We start from the raw sequence: 22,447 nt of genomic DNA, 5'->3' as shown, positions 1-22,447 counted from the left end.
GGTATCTTAGCTTTTCTTTTTTTGGATATTTATTTTACAGATTAGTTAATACGCTAAAATCAGTTCTAAAGATTGAATAAATTGTTAATCGGCGTTTTAAAAGTTTTTGTACCTTTTCTTCTAGCCTAGTTTGACTTTTCTTAAGTTGTTTTTAATGTGTCATCACAACATAATATAATATGAATGTAGAAAGTAGATTAATACCCTTTGTTACTTTTCAAATAAGCTCCTCTTATGACTGAATTATAGATGTTTAGTTTCATTATGAAATAGAATATACTTATAAATTAATCAGTGCGTTTTCAAGCTCAATTAAATTTGACCATATTGTTTCCAGGAATGATGGACTTGCAACAACTGTAAATTTATAATTGAGGAATTATAAATACTGTAGTAAAATCACTTCACTAGCATGGACTACTTTTTAAAATGATTAAAAACATAAAGTAGCCTTTATTTAAAATATTTTTAAAATGTATTTCAAAAGAAAAACTAGTTTAAACTGATTAGAACTTGAAAAAAGCCAAAGGCCGAAATGTTGTTCTTTTGAAATATTTTAAATAAAGGGTACTTTATAATGTGTTTTTTTTTTCAATAAATACTGTAGTAAGTGTAGTGTATAACTGGACGCAAATGAACACAATCAATTTAAGACAATTCAAGCTTCAAATAATTTAATATTGAAAAATTAATTCATAAACACCTCACTGTAATATGTGTGTGTTGCTTATGTGATTGCATTCTGTCGACGAATATTTCGGAATAGATTGAAGCTATTATCGCTGAAGTAAATTGTGTTACCATTATTAACTGGTGTCTGACTTTTACAGAGTCAATAAGGTACATATCTGTATTAATTATTAGATCATCTTTGCCTGTACTGTACCCTACTTCAATGTTATATTCACTTTATTGTTCAAGGCTACTCGTATTTATCTAAAAATTAAAAAAAATCAAAGTAATCTTTTTCCAACATTATTATATTTTCCACTATAAAATAACGTTGAAAAGAGGGTACTTTGATCTTTTAGTTTTCACTTGAATGTTATAATAGTTTAAGATTGTAATAATAGTCTACACAATTTTACTATTACTGACGATGTATTTTTGCAGTACTTGAAATGAATATAATTAGTGATTCTTTTTGCCTGTTTTCTCAGCTATTTATAGATAACTCTTTTCGGTTTATGATTGACAGATCAATGCTTTTGAAATGACAAATAACGGCATGGTCAACGAGTGCGACTTGAAAAATGACAGCCAAACAGACGAGAAACGAAGAGGCATGGTGTGCAGAGACTTTCTGCGTAACAGCTGTTGGCGGGGTTCCGGCTGCAAGTTCCAGCATCCTGAAAGTCCGCGCCAGGTGATCGCCTTCTGTCACGACTTTCAAAATGGCGACTGCCGGCGTACCAACTCCTGCCGCTTCATTCACAGCTCCGTTGAGGATGAGATGTACTATAAGCACACTGGAGAGCTGCCGCCACACTTGCTGCAGCGGGCTGAAGTACAACAGGTGACAAATTGAATAGGTCCTGGGAGGACCAGATCCACTGCCCCTGGTGCACCACAAAATGACTGCCAAACCAGCTTTTTATGGTGCACCGCTAGTGTTCCCATGGGATGGCTGACATGAACCGATCCATGCAGTTTGGCGCGCACTCTTGACATCTATTTTATTCTGTGTAAACACTGGAGCTTGCTTGGTTTCACACAAATGTAGGTTATGTCTTACAAAACACAAACATGCTTATGCTCTCAAATAAACTTATGCTCTCTTCTATTCTACAATTAGTATGAAAAAATTAATTTATTTTATGTTCATGTCCTTATGGAATATTATCAAAGCGTTAATATTTACAATTTCCCAATCAACGCCAAGGCATTTTTGGATAGATCCCGTGATGAACACATACATAACTTATTTTAATAAGATAGTCATACCAAACTAAGTTAATTGTCGATAATATAATACAAATAATAAACTTACCCGCCAATAATGAATTAACTTCCTCGTTCTTTATAATGGGATATAATATATTTTCAAAAGAAGAAAGTAACTCATATTTGATTTGCTCCTCCATTTTAACTTTTACCTTCTTCGTAGGCATCTACTGTTCACTTCATATGACAAGGTGCAGGATAATCAAAGATGGCGACCGGTTAATGAACAGTCAAAAGTTCCCTTGGAACGCGGTTCGTCCGCCCCGGTGCACCAGGGGCAGTGGATCTAGTCCTCCCAGATCGTACTCATTGAAACATCGTGGTCGTGGATTATATCTTCAATTAATTACGTTGAGAGCTCGATAACTCTTGCAGATTAATAACTTGAGATGATCGTTCATCAAAGCACCTTTTTCTGAGCACCATAGATTAACTTTATAAAAAAAAACCCAGTTATATTGGAGGAAAGATATACCAGGTACTTCCAATTCAGTTGAGGGGAATAGTAAGATTAAATGAGTTTAAATATAGACTGAAAGTATTTTTAATTAATGAGTGCTTTTATACTCCGAAGTACTATTTTGACTATTATAATGGAGTCAGATACTCCATATGAAAATTTCATGAAACATTGCTAGTGTCTTACATTTTGCAAGACAAATGTTGGCTGTTCTAGGCCAACCAGGCGTGATTTATGTCTATGAGTGAAAAAATTATAGTCATGACATGTAGAAATAAATTATTTAATTGTGGAATGAAATATTATAGATAGTAAAACATACATCTGCTTACATACTAGATACATTCATATTCATAGTCGTGCTGTGCATATCTAGCTTAGGCCAGCCACAATCATTTCGTTTCGCCGGACCTTTCTTACCAATGTACGTACCTAGAATACATTCAATTGATGAAGTATTGAAATCATTTTCATGATTCAATATATTCAGAAATACCAGAGATAAGGCAACTCTGATTTTACCTTTCTTACCAATGTACCTAGAATTCAGTCAATATATTCTAGGTACATTGTATACCTTGTTTCTTACTATAGAGTCAAAAACCCGAACGTTAGTGTCAGTTGCTTTCGACGCAGGTGTGTAGGCGAAGACAGCTGTTTACCAGTCAGTCCTTCTAGATGCTCTCACTCCTTTTCAGTCTTTTCACTGCTCTCGCGGATGAGTTTTCGGCTCTGGAGTCCGTCAGTTATTACAATAATATTGTAAATCTAAGACCAAGATGAAGAAAAATGTTCAAAAACCTCGACGGAAACGTAGATCTAAAAGGCGACTGTTGGTAGTGTCTGACAGCCATGGAAGGGACATTGGTTGGGATCTCAAACCGCGAGTCAAGTGCTACTGGTTTTGAGGTAACAATCATATCACGACCTGGCTCTTCTTTCAATACAGTTTCCAATTATGTAGATGATCTCATTCGAGATTTTAATAGTCAAGATCAGGTAATTATTGTTGCTGGAACAAACGACGTTGTGGAGCAATTGAAGCAACCCACTGATTTTGAATTTCAACCTATAATCGAAGAAGCAAAACATACTAATGTAGCTGCTACTGCTATTGTAGATGCTATTGCATCGGTTCCCTTCAGGTATGACAAACCAATTATGAATTTAAATGTAAGTTGCCTCAATTCATGGCTTTGTAATAGAATTTCGGAGCTAGAGAATATAGACATGCTCAGTCTGGATGATTTTGACATGACTGACTACACTAGACATGCATGACCTGCACTTCAGTAGGTACAAGGGAAAACCTAAACTCACGAAAACATTAAAGAAAGATTCTAAAAAAACATTTTGACAAAGACAATGACGCTTCCACTCAAAAATCAGCCGAACTACTCAATGACACAAACAGGACTATTCCAATTTTAAATGATTGTGGAAATGATTTTTTATAGATTTCAAACTATTTCATCTAAACTCTCAAGGCCTTCCCAATTCTAAACTGGAACTTGAAGCTTTCTTGTCAGATGGAGGCTATGATATAGATATTTTATGCTTTACAGAACATTGGATGAATGAAAATGAGCTCGACGTGTTTTCTCTATCTAATTATACATTGATTGCAAAGTATAATAGGTCTCATTCCGCTCGTACAGGATCATGTGTATTTGCTAGAACTAACTCTATGACCAGTTTCCGTGAGAGGAAAGGCTTGTTAGCTGACGCAGTTGGCAGTGACTTTGAGATTTCTGCTGTTGAATTAAAGCTAGCTAATTTGACTAAGAAAGTAATAGTTTTATGCATCTATCGAACTCCAAACTCTGACTTCAAATATTTTATAGAGTCTCTAAGGAAATGGCTTTGTGTGATAGGGGAAGGATTCTACGTTTGTGTGGTGTTTTTAATGTTAATTACCTATCTGATAGTAATGATAAGAAAATGATTGAATACCTACTATTATCCTTCAATATAGCTTGAGAATGCATATTTTTTCACACTCCAAATGATTGTTCTCAATGTGTTTCTATCGAGTGTGTGTCGGAATATAAGTATCTAGGTGTAATTTTTAACAGTATACTAAGATTGAACTCACACATTCAACAGGTCAGACATAAAGTTAGGTAATTCATGTACATTTTTTCAAACCTGAATCAGATTCTTACCCCAAAATTAATTAAATAAGTCTATTTTGCTTATATTCAATCACTTCTGCAGTACGGAATAATTGCTGGGGGGTGGGGGTGCATTCAAGACAAATCTTGCTCCTTTACTTATTGTACAGAAACTTATCATTAAAATAGCATTGAATAAGCCTAGAAGGTACCCCACCGAAACCCTGTTTAATGAATTCAAAGTTAACAATATCAGCCAACTATATTAAAGCTCTACTTTATTCAATCATGTTTACATAAGATATTTTCTAGTGCAATGAGATTATTTCACTAAAAGTTTTAGATTGATTTGAATTTTGTATTTGCTGTAGCAGTTGAATTCGCAGTCGCCATCGAGAGAAGAGCAGACGCCTCCAGCGCCGCCCCCGCAGGAGCAGCAGCAACAACTGTCGCCGGTGGCCGTCTGCAACCTGAAGCACCTGACCGAGTACAAGCGACTGGTGGCTACTTCGCCGCCCCCCATCCACCACCTCCAGCCTCCGCCCCTGGACACCGAGGACTTGTTTCCCGCCCGGCGGCGGATGATATTCGACTATGAGCCTGAGACTAAGCGGCGGAGGGGCATTCTCGAGGAAGGTTGGTAGACGACAGTTCTGTTTAGATTCTACACTAGGTTATCTACACAAAATCAAATTTAGGGGGCCCCTGAGAAAGGCCAACAGTGTTTAGAATTACTACTGGCTAAATTTTATGGGTTTTCAATTCAAGGGGGAATTAGCAGCTGATTTTTTTCTAATTTCAGGGGGGGGGGTTGTGGCATGATCTTTCACCCCTGCATAAATGCGCCCATGATCTTCCCCTGCATAAATGCTAACAGTTCAACATATAAATTCTAGATCTTGGTGATAAAAATGTGAATTGCTTTTGTGAAGTGTCAGAGAGTTCAGTCACGAGAATGGTCGTTTCCATACTTACCAATTGGCTGAGAATCAGCTGTTGATTTAGCCAATGGGAGGACATTCTGGGTGTTATGATGATAAATGTCGCCCGATCATCGGTAAGTGTTAAATTGGCCAATAGGTTGGCTATAGTGAGATCCATTTGGTATTACTGTTCGATGCTTCCTATTCATTTTCCAATAGTTATATTGTTTGGATGCATCAGAAAAGTTCAGAACTAATTTTTCACATGCAAAACTTCCTTGTGCTAGCAGGTTAGCACAAAAACTTCGTGATTCCAGTTTTCAGCCATTTATGCTAAATTCAGTAATCAAACAGAAAAATTCGCTTACGCCTTTTTTCAGATTATGAGATTCTGAATAAAATTAAATTATTCGGAACTCTATCTTTAATGAGTACTGAGTTATGAATTTTCAAAAATAAGTGAAATTTTAAGAAAAAAAATTATAATTTCGATGAATTTTAGTTTTTGATCAACAATGTCTTTCGATTGTTACCATTTGAATGTAGCATTCAAAATCAATCAAGGCGTAATTTTGTGCTCTTTCGAGACCAGATAGAGCGCTTTATCTCATATAGATTTCCAGGTACACTCGACAAAAATGCTCCTTGTATTTTGAAAAACACCCAATTTGACTTATGATGCATGTTTCGAACCTCCTTGACGAGCCGGGAAGAATGAGCTATAGAACGATTAGATCCGTTTATCTTTCTCCTTATATAAGTCATAAGTGGTTGAAGTTTTGATTCTTGACGTGTCCTTATGCGCACCTCTTCACTAGGAAATACTGAAATGAAGTGCATCTAACGGGTAATTCTCATAGAACATGATCTTATGAACTAATATTATTGTGCGAAATCCCAGTATGAGGAGAAAGTAGCTAGTGATGATGGTTGAAGCAAAAAATTAGGTGTTTTTCAAAATACAAGGAGCATTGTTGTCAGGGGAACCTGGAAATCTATATGAGGTAGAGCGCTATATCTGGCCTTAGATTGTAGAGCACAAAATTTCGCCCAGAGATATTAAATTATATTTTTGAATGGTAGTAACAATCGGAAGATATTGTTGATCAAAAACTAAAATTCATCAAAATTTGTTTTTTTCTTGTAACTTTATTCATTTTTGAAAAATCATAACTCATTACGCATTGAAAATAGAAAGTTCCAAATAATCTCATTTCATTCAGAATTTCATAATATAAAAAAGGCGAGAGCGAAATTTTCTGTCCGATTACTGGATTTGGTGGATATAGCTGAAAACTGGAAAATGTACTGAAAATACGAGGTTTCTGGGCCACTCTGTATCTAGCACAAGGAAATTTCGCATGGCTCTGGACTTCTCTTATGTATCCAAACAATATACTAGAAAATAATCCAATGAGGATGGTTGCTGGTGTCATAAAATCGACGCCTGCGGAATGGCTCCCGGTGCTGACTCACACTTAAGACAATATAATAGAGAATTAGATAATATAAAGAATAGAAAGAACATTGTCAACAAAAAAAGCAATCAAGTAATATTGAAATAGATGTTTTCTCTCACCCATTTATCAATTTTTTTTAGAAAGGACTGGTAATAAAATGATTGGGATTTTATTTGCAAAGAATTCCATGAAATACTGAAGCTGATGTTTATTGACTGTCAATCTAAAAAATGATCTATTAGTTGTTCACTGTTGGGCGTAGATTGTGTGGGTTCGCATTAAACGTAAGGCTTTCTCTATTTTTATTGATATGGAGAATTATGCTCTTGACAAACACTTGCCGTTATTGTTGATACTCCAAACTCAATAAACAAATTCCTGCTGGGATACAATCTAGGTCTTCCAAGGGCTGCCCTGATTATATGCTTTTGCAATGTATATAGTGACTTGACTAGTTTTATTCACATAAATAAACTAATTCTTATCTTCTTTTGGCCCCTTGAATAAATTGTTTTCTCCATTATTATTGAAGGTGATATAGTGCTACGTGCAAATGGCTACATGGCAAGACCGAGCCATGAGCATATCAGACCTTACATGATGATGGAGGAGGAAAATATGCTGCTCAGAGCCAAGATTAGTGAATTGAAGAAACGAGTCGACGATTTACAGGTAAGTTATTTCTCAAATTATGCTATGATAATTTAAAATGTTCAGTTATTGTAAAGAGTTCCCAGTATCCTTCACTGAACTACTATCACTTGTGCTAGTACAAGGGTTTGTACGTGTTTTCCCTGACTACTGTTTTCAACGTTTTTTGTTTTTGTTTTTTTGAATGAATATACAGTCAAGGACTCATAACTTAATCCATGGACCGATTTACCCCTCATACTGAATCAAGATGCTACTATGCATAGTATGGGTAGCCGTCCATTGGAACCGTATTCAACCTATCCGTTCGGCCGTTGGATCGGACGAATCTGCCGGCCGTTAATTCGGCCGAATATGGCCGTCCATTGGAACCGTTTACGTCAGTAAAGTTCAGTAGTTGGCTGGTTGCCAATTATTGAATTAGTGTCAATTATTGAACTACTATCATAGCCACCAAAATTTTTCATGAAAGTGATTATATTGAGATTTTGAAAATTGAATAAACAAATATCCACTAAATTAGTTATTCATTACTATAATATTACCTTCAGATCCTATTTGTTCAGCAATCTTTGTCCACAAATGCCTTTAAACATCACGACGATGATCTTTTGTCTATCATATCCCACAATGCAACATGCTTTTGAACCAAACTGATCAACTTTTCATTGTTCGTAGTAACAACTTTATTAAACAGAACAACTTCAAAAAACAAAAACAAACGAAATTGTAAACAGTTTTAGGTTAGGAACACTTTGTTGTCTCAGCTCGACTAATTAGTTCGGCCGGATAGAGCCGGAAAACCCCATTCAATTCGGATCAAAAAATTGATCGGGCGGAGACGGCCGTGCACGGCCCTATGAACCTGTTGCAATGGACGAGCATTTATTCCTTTCTTTGTTGGAGGATCGTTCGGTAGTTTTCGGCCGATGCTAGTTCGGACGAAAACGGTTCTAGTGGACGGCACGCCTAAAACCGTTTCATCAACCAGCTGAGTTTTTGCCAGCTACTTGAGTCACGAGCCTAGCACGCCGTAATTTTATCATTAGGAACTAGCCGTCAGGCTCGCTTCTCTCGCCATATCCGTCTAGCCAGGGGGCTCCACCCCCTGGACCCCTAACTGGATCGTCCAAGAATGAGATCAGCAGGCTCGCTTCGCTCGCCTGCATTTTTCATTTGAGCATTTTTATTATATGTTAGGACGATCCAGACTAAACGTCTGGCTAAACGGACATGGCGAGCGAAGCGAGCCGGACGGCTAGTAATATAATATTCCCAGGGATAGCTCTGATTGAAGTAGCAGTGCCCAATCAATTTTTCCGCGATAAATGCATTTCAATCTTCAACTTGGTGCCAACCTAACAAAGTAAACTCAACTTAATGCCAACCTGACAAAATTATTGATTTAGTTACCAGTTAACAATTGTTTCGAAGAGGTACTCTCTCTAGATTATAGTTCTATATTAACATATGGTATGGACATTTTTCAATTATAATTAAGAGAATAAGAAGAATATACATGCTAAAAGACGAACTTTAAACCCTTAAAAACCACCCTTAGAGTTAAAATGTTGCCAAAAGATTTCTTAGTGCGCCTCTAAAGGGCCAACTGAACATACCTACCAAATTTGAACGTTTTTGGTCCGGTAGATTATTAGTTCTGCGAGTGAGTGAATGAGTGAGTGAGTCAGTCAGTCAGTCAGTGAGTGAGTGCCATTTCGCTTTTATATATATAGATACACTAGTCAGGCATGCGGAGTTGGCTTATTTCAAGTTCCGCCCGCCCCCGCACCGAAAAACTAGGGATCTTCTCATTCGACCATATCTGTACAGTAAAACATATAATCTGTTTAAAGAATTACATTTTTAACATTTTGAAATTTTCAGTCTCAACTTCTAAATTACTGTATCATTCTCATTACCGACATCTTATACAATAGAACAAGGCCCTGAAACAAGTAGAGGCATTAATTAAGCATGTCAAGTGAGAAATAATTATTATACCATAATCATTATAGTATTTGTTGTCAACAAATAAGTTACATACCACAGACAATTGTACATTATTCATGCAATTTAATTCGCATGCTCAGTGAGTACGTTCTGTGCACAGTAAATTGTTCCAGTTCCAATCGTAAATTGTTCAATCACGTGATGACTAGTGCAAAATGTTCCCATGGAACGCCATTTCAAAATCGTTGGTTCAAGCTTTTGGCGCGCACTTATAAAGTTGATTTACACCAAAATGTGTCGTTTACTAGCTGCGTGAATGAAGAAAGGCTGTTTTCAAACTTACCGTCTAGAAAAGTGTGCATTTCTTTCATTCCATTACTCTCAAATTTTCTATAGAGAAAAATTCATTTAACGAATGGTTATCAAACATCATTTTGTTGGTTATGTATTCTATGGCTATGCTATGGTAAACAAACAAGTTATCAGCCCATGCGCAGAGAAGCAAGCAGACTACAATTCAATCGACCAATGAGAGCTCGGATAGTTGTAACTGTATTACCAGGCTTCGACTGTGGGACAGGAACTTTGAATTGGAACTGGTTTCTGGTACAGAATCTGTCAAAATTCTTCCCATGGGACGCGGAACTTTTTACCTGGTAAATTGTGAATCGGACAATTTACCACATTCTATGTACCCAGAACGGGCTCATTACTGTTTCTTATCTGTACGGCAGACAATTATGGAAGATTTGAATACGCTCACTATAAAAACTATTTTTCATCTAGTACCTACTCTTGTTTTGGTGAATCTACATCAATATATGTAATCTGAAAGTGAGTTACAAAATATTGCCATGTTTCAAATTATGATTTTTCAATTTTGTTCGGGTTTCAATCTATCTAGATTTAAAATTTAAAGTTTGTATTTTTAGACTCAAAATTTGACTAATTATTGAAGGGAAGAAACATAAACTACCTTTCGGAACTATTTATATAAACATTTGAGAAAGGGGCGGTTTTGGGCTGAGCCTGTTGCCTCTTACCCATTCACTAATTTGATTTGTATATATTTTCAATGTAAAATAAATGAATAGCTGTCCGTTGAGTAAAATGTTTATGTTTGCTTGAAGGCGACAAATGAGTTTTTGCTGGAACAGAACGCGCAACTGCGAATCAGCGACAAAACGAGCACTGCCGGTCTGACTACGGTCACTGTTCCTGCAGTTACCATCACCAACACTGTTCCCGGAGCCGGTCAAATGCAGCAGGTGTGCTCATTAATGCTTTAATCTTCAAATATTATCAATAATGCAATAAATTAGGCGCTAGCCATTAACAAGCATGATAAACATAATATGTGTACATGCATACACACATGTTCATCAGCATGTTTTGTCATTAGCGAGAGGTTTTAAGCAAAAAACAGCTGTTTTACTTCAGCTTCTAACATAAAATAAACAACCAATACTATTATATTAAGCGAGCAATTTCTGGTTAATCTGTAAATAATTTGGTTTTTTATTTCAATTTATAATTATTTGGTTATTTTTATTTATTTATGGTTATTTCATGTCCAACGGATCTCGAGTTTGAATCGATATCCTATTATATTAAGCGAGCAATTTCTGTATGTCTGTTTATATTCTTATAATATCTGGTTATTTTTATATCTGGTTATTTATGTTCAACGGATCTCGAAAACAGCTCTAACGATTTTCACGAAATTTGGAACATAGCAGGTTTATGATATAAAAATTCGATTGCACTAGGTCTCATCCTTGGGAAAACTCGCTGAAGGACATGAAAAGGATAATAATTATTCATCCTTGGAAAAACAGATGATAATTTTGTTGTCTGTCGATAACAGAAGATGCGTGTGCTTGTGTGGGAGATCAGCTGTGTAATCAGCTTACCGTAGCTGGCGAGAAATCTAGAAATTTTAATAGACTCGATCAAAATAATCTGATTTGTTGACATGTCATGGTATATCATAATATTCAAAGTTAATCATTATTCTACAGTTTTGTGTGATTAGTGAGTGTCATTTTGTTATTCAATTTGATTTGTAAACAATCTTAATTAGAACTTTTCTGTTTTCAAATATTTGGACTGAAATGTGGACCTGAATTCAAGTGTATGGAACATAACCTACTTTTTGGACCATTTATAGTGTATAAATTAAAATTCGGGAAAGAAACAGCTTTGGACTGTGCCTGTTAGTCCTTCCCCAATCATTTTGAAGAATTGTGCTCTGTCTATCAATAAATAAAATAACGAGCGAAGCTCGGTGTCCCGATATTGAATGATGATAATAATAATTTCTCTGTTCAAGGGTACAACGTGACCAGAGGAGTTTATTCAAGATAAAGACATGTTAATTACATGAAGCATATCAGCTACGATTATTTACAAAGTATTGATACAAATAGATTGATTATTTACTGATTTGAGAAAATGTGGCCACCGCTAAAATATATAAATATGTTTTTAATAAGAATAATAAAAATAAATAAATCACTGCAAAATCACAAATTATAATCATTAAAAATAATTCAACCTTGAATGTGTAGTGAAGAAAAAATAAACAAGAATAATAAGAAGTTTAATGAGAATAATAACAATAAATAAACCACTGGAAAATCACAAATTTTAATCATAAAAATAATTCAACCTCAACAAATTTTGTTCGAAGCCTTTCGCTGTGGTTACACATCAATATTTACGATGACATAATGCACATGCTTGTTTATTTCAATTTATAATTATTTGGTTATTTTTATTTATTTATGGTTATTTCATGTCCAACGGATCTCGAGAACAGCTCTAACGATTTTCACGAAATTTGGAACATAGCAGGTTTATGATATAAAAATTCGATTGCACTAGGTCTCATCCTTGGGAAAACTCGCTGAAGAACATGAAAAGGATAATAATTATTCATCCTTGGAAAAACAGATGATAATTTTGTTGTCTGTCGATAACAGAAGATGCGTGTGCTTGTGTGGGAGATCAGCTGTGTAATCAGCTTACCGTAGCTGGCGAGAAATCTAGAAATTTTAATAGACTCGATCAAAATAATCTGATTTGTTGACATGTCATGGTATATCATAATATTCAAAGTTAATCATTATTCTACAGTTTTGTGTGATTAGTGAGTGTCATTTTGTTATTCAATTTGATTTGTAAACAATCTTAATTAGAACTTTTCTGTTTTCAAATATTTGGACTGAAATGTGGACCTGAATTCAAGTGTATGGAACATAACCTACTTTTTGGACCATTTATAGTGTATAAATTAAAATTCGGGGAAGAAACAGCTTTGGACTGTGCCTGTTAGTCCTTCCCCAATCATTTTGAAGAATTGTGCTCTGTCTATCAATAAATAAAATAACGAGCGAAGCTCGGTGTCCCGATATTAAATGATGATAATAATAATTTCTCTGTTCAAGGGTACAACGTGACCAGAGGAGTTTATTCAAGATAAAGACATGTTAATTACATGAAGCATATCAGCTACGATTATTTACAAAGTATTGATACAAATAGATTGATTATTTACTGATTTGAGAAAATGTGGCCACCGCTAAAATATATAAATATGTTTTTAATAAGAATAATAAAAATAAATAAATCACTGCAAAATCACAAATTATAATCATTAAAAATAATTCAACCTTGAATGTGTAGTGAAGAAAAAATAAACAAGAATAATAAGAAGTTTAATGAGAATAATAACAATAAATAAACCACTGGAAAATCACAAATTTTAATCATAAAAATAATTCAACCTCAACAAATTTTGTTCGAAGCCTTTCGCTGTGGTTACACATCAATATTTACGATGACATAATGCACATGCTTATTTATCATGCAATCTCCTGTAGTTAGTGACCAGCCTTATATATATTATATTCAATGTAATCGGATGGAACACCACTACTATATGTTATGCTGATATAACACCGTTCAATTAATCATTCTCATAATATCTCTTGATTATGATTTTCACAGTATATAATTTATGATTTCGTATGAAAATACTTACTTCTCATTATGTCTAAAGTTATAGAGGCCTGCAGAATAGCTCTGGTCCCAGGGAAGGCAAAGACCAATGACATGCAATGTTTGAGGTGGTGGTTAGGATCTCGGCAAATAGTAAATCTCAATTATTATGAAATTTCAATATCTAATAGTGGAAAAGTAAATTATCTTGACGAATATATTTGATATCATTGAATAATGATCATTATTAACAAAAAACAACAATAAATAATATTAATATATATTCTATAAATAAACAAATTATACCGGGTCCGGCATAAAAACCTGACGATTTTTGAGGAATAATAATCAAAGTACAATTAAAACATGTAATATATCAAATTAAAGATAAAATTTTGCAATTTATAGTGAATTACATAGATCACTCACAAAGTTTTTCTATTCGAAGATTATCTCATCCAAATGTTTTCCGTTACTTTTCACACACTCACTTAAGCTAATTCTAAAATTTGCCATTGCTCACTCAATCATCACTTGTGAAATTACTTCAATTTCTCGTTGATTGACTACCTCTAGCTCTGTGGATTATTGGCTGCTCAATAACGGTAATTTTGTTCATTCACAAATCCCGACAAATGAAGATGTGCCTCGTCACTTGAAAGAGTAATGGCATCCTGGTGGACATTTTCGAGAATGATCTCGTAAGCTTTGCGATGTGCCCAATCATTTGCATTGAGTTGTTGCACTAACATTATCTTATACAGATGGAATTTTAGGTCGGAATGAAGAACTCGTCGTACACTTGGATCAGAAATGGCTAGCGCAACAGCATGTTTCGCTGCTGAGCGTCATGGAGACCGTGTAACAGCTACTCTTACCGTATTAGTGTTTAATGTTTTCAGGCGTTCTCACAGTCCGTTTTCGTCCTGTTGGGTTTGTTAATAAAGCAGACGACGTGTTCCTAAAATTCTTTACCCACAACAAGATCGTATTCCTACTGGGAACAGGCGCGTGTCAATTTAAATTGAAATGTCTGCGAAATAAACGCTGTGTTAAAATGACTGAGCTTCTTTTAAAATAAGCTTCAATGGCTACTGAAATGGCATGAATGGACAGACCTGTCGATGTATAACACTCCCGCCTTTCAATGACAGTGGTGTCAACACAACAATGACTACAAAATCGTCAGATTAATATGCCGGTCTCTGAATAATATATACTGTGATAACTTGAATCACAGTTGATGCTAACCACTATAAAAGGCCGTGGAAAAAGAAAATTGGCAACAGTGAAATCCTATCATTTTCTCTGACTATTACGTGAATATCAATTTATAGCTAATCTTATTATAACATTTCTTGGAATTTCATATTTTATAATATTACCATAATCTTCTTACAAGGATTAGACTTTAATATCGGGGCGCCGAGCTTCCCTCGTTATTTTTATTTATTGATAAACAGAACACAATTCTCTAAAATTATCGTGTTTATATTTCACAGCTGGCTATACGTCAGCTTATGAATTTCTGGGATGCGTTAATTGATTTTCCACAGAATCACTCGCTCACTTTTTACTATCCACAGATGACGAAAATCTCAGCTGTTTCAGTTAAGGATAAATTATCCTTTTAATGTGGTTCAGCGAGTTTTCCTAGGATGAGATCTAATGCAATCGAATTTTTATATCATAATCCTACTATGCTCCAAATTTCGTGAACATCGTTAAAGCCGTTTTTGAGATCCGTTGAACATAAATAACCAGATATAAATATAAATAACCAGATAAAAATACAGAAATTTCTCGCTTAATATAATAGGATTGGCCTGCATCCATATCCATATTTTATATTGATGAAAATAATACATTTAATTCCTTAAAACCAATACAATAATATAAATTTACTATGGTAAATAGCCTATACATAAATATTTGAATGACAGTAGATTTAAGGTAAAAAATGTAAATAATTCATGTTGTGGAATTGATCGTTATTCTTATTAAAACTTATTAAGATAATTTTATCTTGAATATATTCAATTTTTCAAGAAAATTTACTTTTTCATAATAAATATTTAATATTCTGGAAGTTTATTAACTTCTTTATAGCCTAAAAGCGATTTGGCAACGGTGCTGAGTTGGAAAAGAATAGCTATCTGCTTTCACAGACAAAGATAGCAAACCAATGTTGAGCAGATGCTGACTTTCTAACAATAATTCCACTATGAGGAGAGTGCAGAGGATGAAATTAAGTCATTGAAATCGCGCATAAAGAGTCTTGAGGAGTCCAGAAGCCGTTTGAATGAAGAAATTGAAAATAAAAATGCTATAATAGACATTATTCAGACAGAAAACAATAATTTTCTGAAAAATAATAATTTTGATGATCTTGTAACTACTGATTGTGATGACTTCATTTTTCCTAGTAATCCAGTCAGGAAACGACCAGCCAATCATAGGAATGCTGATTTGGTTAAGATCTCTAATCGATTTTCGGAGCTTTCTTCAAGCGAGTTGCTGATGCCGCCTGCTTTTGAGTCTTCAGCTCACAGATTTCATCAAGTCAAGGCTTTGGTCCATAAATCTGCCACACCAATTGACAAACGGAATACTATTTCTTCTAGAATTACCAAAGGTGCAAGCTTGAATATGAAGAAGAAGAACAGATTGACGATACTGGCCGATAGTCACGGAAAACTACTTAGTAAATACCTGAGCAGCCTGGAGGACAGTTATGACGTTTTCGTATACACAAAGCCTGGAGCAAAGCTGCAACAAGTTGTACAGGATGGACTTAAATTTGTTGAAGACTTCTCCAGGGATGATATTGTAATTGTAATGGCCGGAACCAATGATCTTCATCGTGATGAACCTTGTCAGTTAACTCTCTCTCGTGGAATAGATCATATTCTAGCGTCGCATCTAAAATCAAACATATTGGTCTGCGGTGTTCCATATCGTTATGATGATCCAGAGCTGAATGTAAACATAGGTCATTCTAATGCGTCCTTATCAAGAGCAGTGAGAGGCTACAAAGGGGGTCTTAAACTGCACTACAGTGATGTGAACACTTCTCTGGGAAGGTCTCATTTTACCAGACATGGCCTTCACCTCAATCGACGGGGTAAAAAGACTTTAGTCAATCACTTAATAGGGTTCATTAAGCAATCTATTTGTGATTTTTCTGTGACTGACATGAAGGGAGCTCAGATGAGTGAAACTATCATTGATAGCCCCGTTGCAGCAGTTTCGCCAGTTATAAAACCTTTTCCTGCCTCTCCCATTCACGCTAGGGTATCTCTGCCTTCAGATTGTCCAGATACTCCTATAACTATTTCTCCTGCCCACATTCCCTCCCCTGAAATGAATTCTACAACTCTATCAGACGCCCACAAGTCACTAAACTCTCGTAACGTTCCCCGCAGTCCTTCAACATTTCTAGACTCTATGACGGATACTGGTATTGTGCACGATTTAAACTCACTAACCCAGGATCAAGTGGGTGTGGATTAGTTTCAACTAAAGTTGCAAAGCCTCATGTTAGGATTGCTTACCTAAATGTTCAATGTTTGAGGGGCAAATTAAATGTTCTAAATGATTTTCTATTGAATGAGGATATTGATGTCATCGGTGTAAGTGAGCACTGGTTGCATGCTGATGAAATTGAGTTCTGTAAATTGGAGGATTATATTGTAACTAGTAGTTATTGTAGATCATTACATAAGAATGGTGGAGTTGCTATCTTTGTAAGACAGGATCTCAACTCTCAAAGTCGGGAATTATGTTTGGACTTCCCATGCATTGAACGTGAATTTGAGTACACCTGTACCGTTATTAAAGCCAAAAAACTTATTATTGTATCTTTGTACAGATCACCTTGTGGAGATCCAAAACTATTTCTAGATAAATTGGAGGAACTTCTTATATACATGTCAAGAAGTTGCTATAATGGCTATACTCTTGTATTTGGAGGTGACTTAAATTCTGCTTTTGATATAAATCAAGAACTTGTCATTTATATAATTTAAAAAATTTATTGAGACAATTCAATCTTAGACTTTTTAATACTCTGCCTACAAGAAATCAAGCATGTCTTGATAACGTTTTTTCAAATACTCAACCTGATACGACAATTTCAAGTGTCATGGAATTCCCATATTCAGATCATGACTGTGTGATGATATGTGTACCAGATTGTTCTATTAAGGCCAGTATAACAAATTTGTTACAATTATTTCAAGACCTGTCACTATCGATAAAATGTTACAATTTAACCAGGCTCTGACTTTGGTAGACTGGAAGGCTGTCTTGGATAAGCCAGATGCCAGCGTCATGTTCGAATCCTTTCTAAATGTAGTTTTGTATTATTTCAATCTGACTATTCCCAAAATGACCTGCAGGAAAAATAAATCCTTAGTTAAGAATAGAAAGAGAACCAAACGTAAGGCTGACTGGTATACACCTGAGCTTGGAAGGATGAAGATTTTATTGACTATCTCTCATGAAAACTTTAAAAAAGTAAATACCGAACATGCTAAAACTGTATATCAAAGATGTAGAGCACTTTACAAAAAATCATTAGATGAGGCCAAGAGAGAGTCTATTGTTTCAATTATAGAGTCCTCGAATAACAGTTGCAGGAAAGCATGGCAAATAATCAAAACGATATCTTCAAGTAATAGTGTTCAAGATTTCACTACTCCAATGCCAAATATCTTGAATGAATATTTCATACAGTCGGTTGATGATGTTCATGAAAAGATAGTGAAGCCATCCATATCAGCCATCGAAATGCTAAATGGAAGTGTTGATAAAGAGCATAATGCCACTTTTAGTTTTCATGAGGTCAGTCAAGAAGTTATCTCTAGAGTGGTTCATAATCTAAAGCCATCTAAAAGCGAGGATTTCTATGGCCTATCCAGTTGCCTTCTTAAAAGTATTGCAGGTGCAGTGGTACCAGCACTGACTCGATGTATAAACATCTGCATTTCAAAAGGTATTTTTCCTAATGTGTTAAAAGTGTCCAAGGTCGTTCCGGTTTATAAGAAAGGTTCAAAGAAGAACCGTCTAGCTTCAGACCTATTCAGATAGTGCCTGTGTTTTCAAAAGTGCTAGAGATTGTCATGTACATACAGGTATACGAATATTTGATAAATATTAGAGTGTTATCAGAACATCAATTTGGTTTTGTGAAGGGAAGATCTACCAATGACGCCTTTGATTCCCTGATGAAATTTGTGATTGAATCATTTGAGAGTAAGTGTTTTGCTCAGGCCGCATTCTGTGACCTGAGCAAAGCATTTGACTGCGTGGAACACAATATCCTGCTGAATAAATTGGCATTTTATGGAATCACTGGGAAGAGTCTCAGTCTCTTTAGGTCCTACCTTAGTGAACGCAAACAGGTTGTATGTGTGGGCATAATAAATCAGATCTTGCCAGAGTGAAGTATGGTGTCCCCCAAGGATCAATTTTGGGACCTCTCTTATTTGTGATTATGATTAATGATCTCCCTCTCTCACTCAATAGTAAGACTGTGTTGTACGCTGATGATACCACTTTTCTTCATTCTCACTCAGATGCACACACACTAAAGAATATGACAGCTAATACGTTAATAGAAGCTTCCAAATGGTTCAGAGCGAATGGCTTCAAATTAAATGAAGACAAAACTCAGTTTCTGACATTTAGCCAGAGAGATCACACACTAAACAACAGCAATAGTATCAAATTCCTTGGATTAATGTTTGACCCCAAGTTGACTTGGGAACCCCACATAAATTTCATTACTGGTAGGCTAGCTAGAGTTATTTATTTACTGAGACAATTGAAAACTTTAGTTCCAGAACAATATCTCAGGAACTCATACTTTGCATTTTTCAAAGCATAATTGCCTATGGTATCTTAATATATGGGAATAGCAGCCACATGAACAAAGTATTATTATTGCAAAAAAAAGCAGTCAGAGTTTTGTCTGGTGCAGACTATCTGAGCCACTGTCGACCTCTTTTTAAGAAACTTCAATATCTAATAGTGGAAAAGTAAATTATCTTGACGAATATATTTGATATCATTGAATAATGATAATTATTAACAAAAAACAACAATAAATAATATTAATATATATTCTATAAATAAACAATTATACCGGGTCCGGCATAAAAACCTGACGATTTTTGAGGAATAATAATCAAAGTACAATTAAAACATGTAATATATCAAATTAAAGATAAAATTTTGCAATTTATAGTTAATTACATAGATCACTCACAAAGTTTTTCTATTCGAAGATTATGTCATCCAAATGTTTTCCGTTACTTTTCACACACTCACTTAAGCTAATTCTAAAATTTGCCATTGCTCACTCAATCATCACTTGTGGAATTACTTCAATTTCTCGTTGATTGACTACCTCTAGCTCTGTGGATTATTGGCTGCTCAATAACGGTAATTTTGTTCATTCACAAATCCCGACAAATGAAGATGTGCCTCGTCACTTGAAAGAGTAATGGCATCCTGGTGGACATTTTCGAGAATGATCTCGTAAGCTTTACGATGTGCCCAATCATTTGCATTGAGTTGTTGCACTAACATTCTCTTATACAGATGGAATTTTAGGTCGGAATGAAGACCTCGTCGTACACTTGGATCAGAAATGGCTAGCGCAACAGCATGTTTCGCTGCTGAGCCTCATGGAGACCGTGTAACAGCTACTCTTACCGTATTAGTGTTTAATGTTTTCAGGCGTTCTCACAGTCCGTTTTCGTCCTGTTGGGTTTGTTAATAAAGCAGACGACGTGTTCCTAAAATTCTTTACCCACAACAAGATCGTATTCCTACTGGGAACAGGCGCGTGTCAATTTAAATTGAAATGTCTGCGAAATAAACGCTGTGTTAAAATGACTGAACTTCTTTTAAAATAAGCTTCAATGGCTACTGAAATGGCATGAATGAACAGACCTGTCGATGTATAACACTCCCGCCTTTCAATGACAGTGGTGTCAACACAACAATGACTACAAAATCGTCAGATTAATATGCCGGTCTCTGAATAATATATACTGTGATAACTTGAATCACAGTTGACGGTAACCACTATAAAAGGCCGTGGAAAAAGAAAATTGGCAACAGTGAAATCCTATCATTTTCTCTGACTATTACGTGAATATCAATTTATAGCTAATCTTATTATAACATTTCTTGGAATTTCATATTTTATAATATTACCATAATCTTCTTACAAGGATTAGACTTTAATATCGGGGCGCCGAGCTTCCCTCGTTATTTTTATTTATTGATAAACAGAACACAATTCTCTAAAATTATCGTGTTTATATTTCACAGCTGGCTATACGTCAGCTTATGAATTTCTGGGATGCGTTAATTGATTTTCCACAGAATCACTCGCTCACTTTTTACTATCCACAGATGACGAAAATCTCAGCTGTTTCAGTTAAGGATAAATTATCCTTTTAATGTGGTTCAGCGAGTTTTCCTAGGATGAGATCTAATGCAATCGAATTTTTATATCATAATCCTACTATGCTCCAAATTTCGTGAACATCGTTAAAGCCGTTTTTGAGATCCGTTGAACATAAATAACCAGATATAAATATAAATAACCAGATAAAAATACAGAAATTTCTCGCTTAATATAATAGGATTGGCCTGCATCCATATCCATATTTTATATTGATGAAAAATAATACATTTAATTCCTTAAAACCAATACAATAATATAAATTTACTATGGTAAATAGCCTATACATAAATATTTGAATGACAGTAGATTTAAGGTAAAAAATGTAAATAATTCATGTTGTGGAATTGATCGTTATTCTTATTAAAACTTATTAAGATAATTTTATCTTGAATATATTCAATTTTTCAAGAAAATTTACTTTTTCATAATAAATATTTAATATTCTGGAAGTTTATTAACTTCTTTATAGCCTAAAAGCGATTTGGCAACGGTGCTGAGTTGGAAAAGAATAGCTATCTGCTTTCACAGACAAAGATAGCAAACCAATGTTGAGCAGATGCTGACTTTCTAACAATAATTCCACTATAGGAAAGTAGTAATTTGAAAGATAGTAATTAAGTATAGTAATTTTAAAGATAAATAATTTGAAGGATAAAATAAACATTTCAACTTTTGTTATTTTTCTATATATTCTTTTGATCAATATATTTTGATATAGTTGTTATTTTCTTTGATTGCATTTATTTGATTTGATTTGTAGGCGCCAACTCCGCAGCAGATGGTGAACGCGGCGATCCGCACGGTGACGGCGAGCGTAGCGACGGTGCCAGTGTCAATAGCGACGGTGACGCCGGTGTCAATAGCGGCGGTGTCAATGGCGCCGGTGCAGCCAACAATGGCGCCCATTGTGACAATGGCATCAGCTGCCCCCGTCGACGTGTCGCATCAGGCGTCGGTGGCAGTCGGCGTTGGCGAGCCCATCAGTCTGCAGCTGCCCATCAGTACCGCCCCACCGCCCACCTACCCCATCTTGTCGCGGCCGCCCCAACTCTTGCAGCCCACTGATCTCAGGCATTGAACACGTGAGTCTATCAATACTCATCCAATCCATCGTAATACTTGTCAATAATGACATCTCTTAGGGCCCCATTTCACAGTCATTTGTGGTATCTTAACTATGAGCTATGCGCATCTAGGTGGAGGGGATATTAAAAGCGCCTGTGGCGGAATTTATTATAATTTAATTTGTCAATTGGCCAAAATTAAACTCGGGGAAGATAGAGATGTTGCATTTACAACACGAAATAGTTGTTATTGTTTCTAATTATTGTGAAAATAACATTAATATTAGTAAGGCCTCTCCTCTATCAATTCTTTATTGAGATTAATAAATTATCTCTATTTATTAAGATTCTTCGAATCTTATAACTTCGGCTACTATCTTGATCTTCAAAATT

The 22,447-nt window shown here is 35.3% G+C and overlaps 1 protein-coding gene across 4 annotated transcripts in view; it reads left to right on the top strand.

Moving 5' to 3' along the window:
* LOC111051063 (zinc finger CCCH domain-containing protein 10) overlaps positions 1-22,447 on the top strand; it is a 35,136-nt gene that overhangs the window by 1,016 nt on the left and 11,673 nt on the right. For 2 of the 4 annotated variants that reach the window (XM_039424377.1, XM_022337503.2), the window contains exons 2-6: positions 1,199-1,516; positions 4,893-5,154; positions 7,434-7,573; positions 10,636-10,773; positions 21,751-22,072. In XM_039424377.1, the coding sequence (XP_039280311.1) occupies positions 1,214-1,516; positions 4,893-5,154; positions 7,434-7,573; positions 10,636-10,773; positions 21,751-22,068 (1,161 nt within the window). In that variant the 5' untranslated portion in view covers positions 1,199-1,213 and the 3' untranslated portion in view covers positions 22,069-22,072. Of the gene's footprint in view, positions 1-1,198; positions 1,517-4,889; positions 5,155-7,433; positions 7,574-10,635; positions 10,774-21,750; positions 22,073-22,447 lie in introns of all 4 variants that reach the window. The other 2 variants (XM_022337496.2, XM_022337490.2) reach the window with 1 other exon arrangement.

Source organism: Nilaparvata lugens, chromosome 3 (assembly GCF_014356525.2).
Source record: "Nilaparvata lugens isolate BPH chromosome 3, ASM1435652v1, whole genome shotgun sequence".
In the NCBI taxonomy this organism is placed as follows: Eukaryota; Metazoa; Arthropoda; class Insecta; order Hemiptera; family Delphacidae; genus Nilaparvata; species Nilaparvata lugens.
Note: the sequence above shows the minus strand (reverse complement) of the source record. Positions and strands in the feature narration are given on the sequence as shown.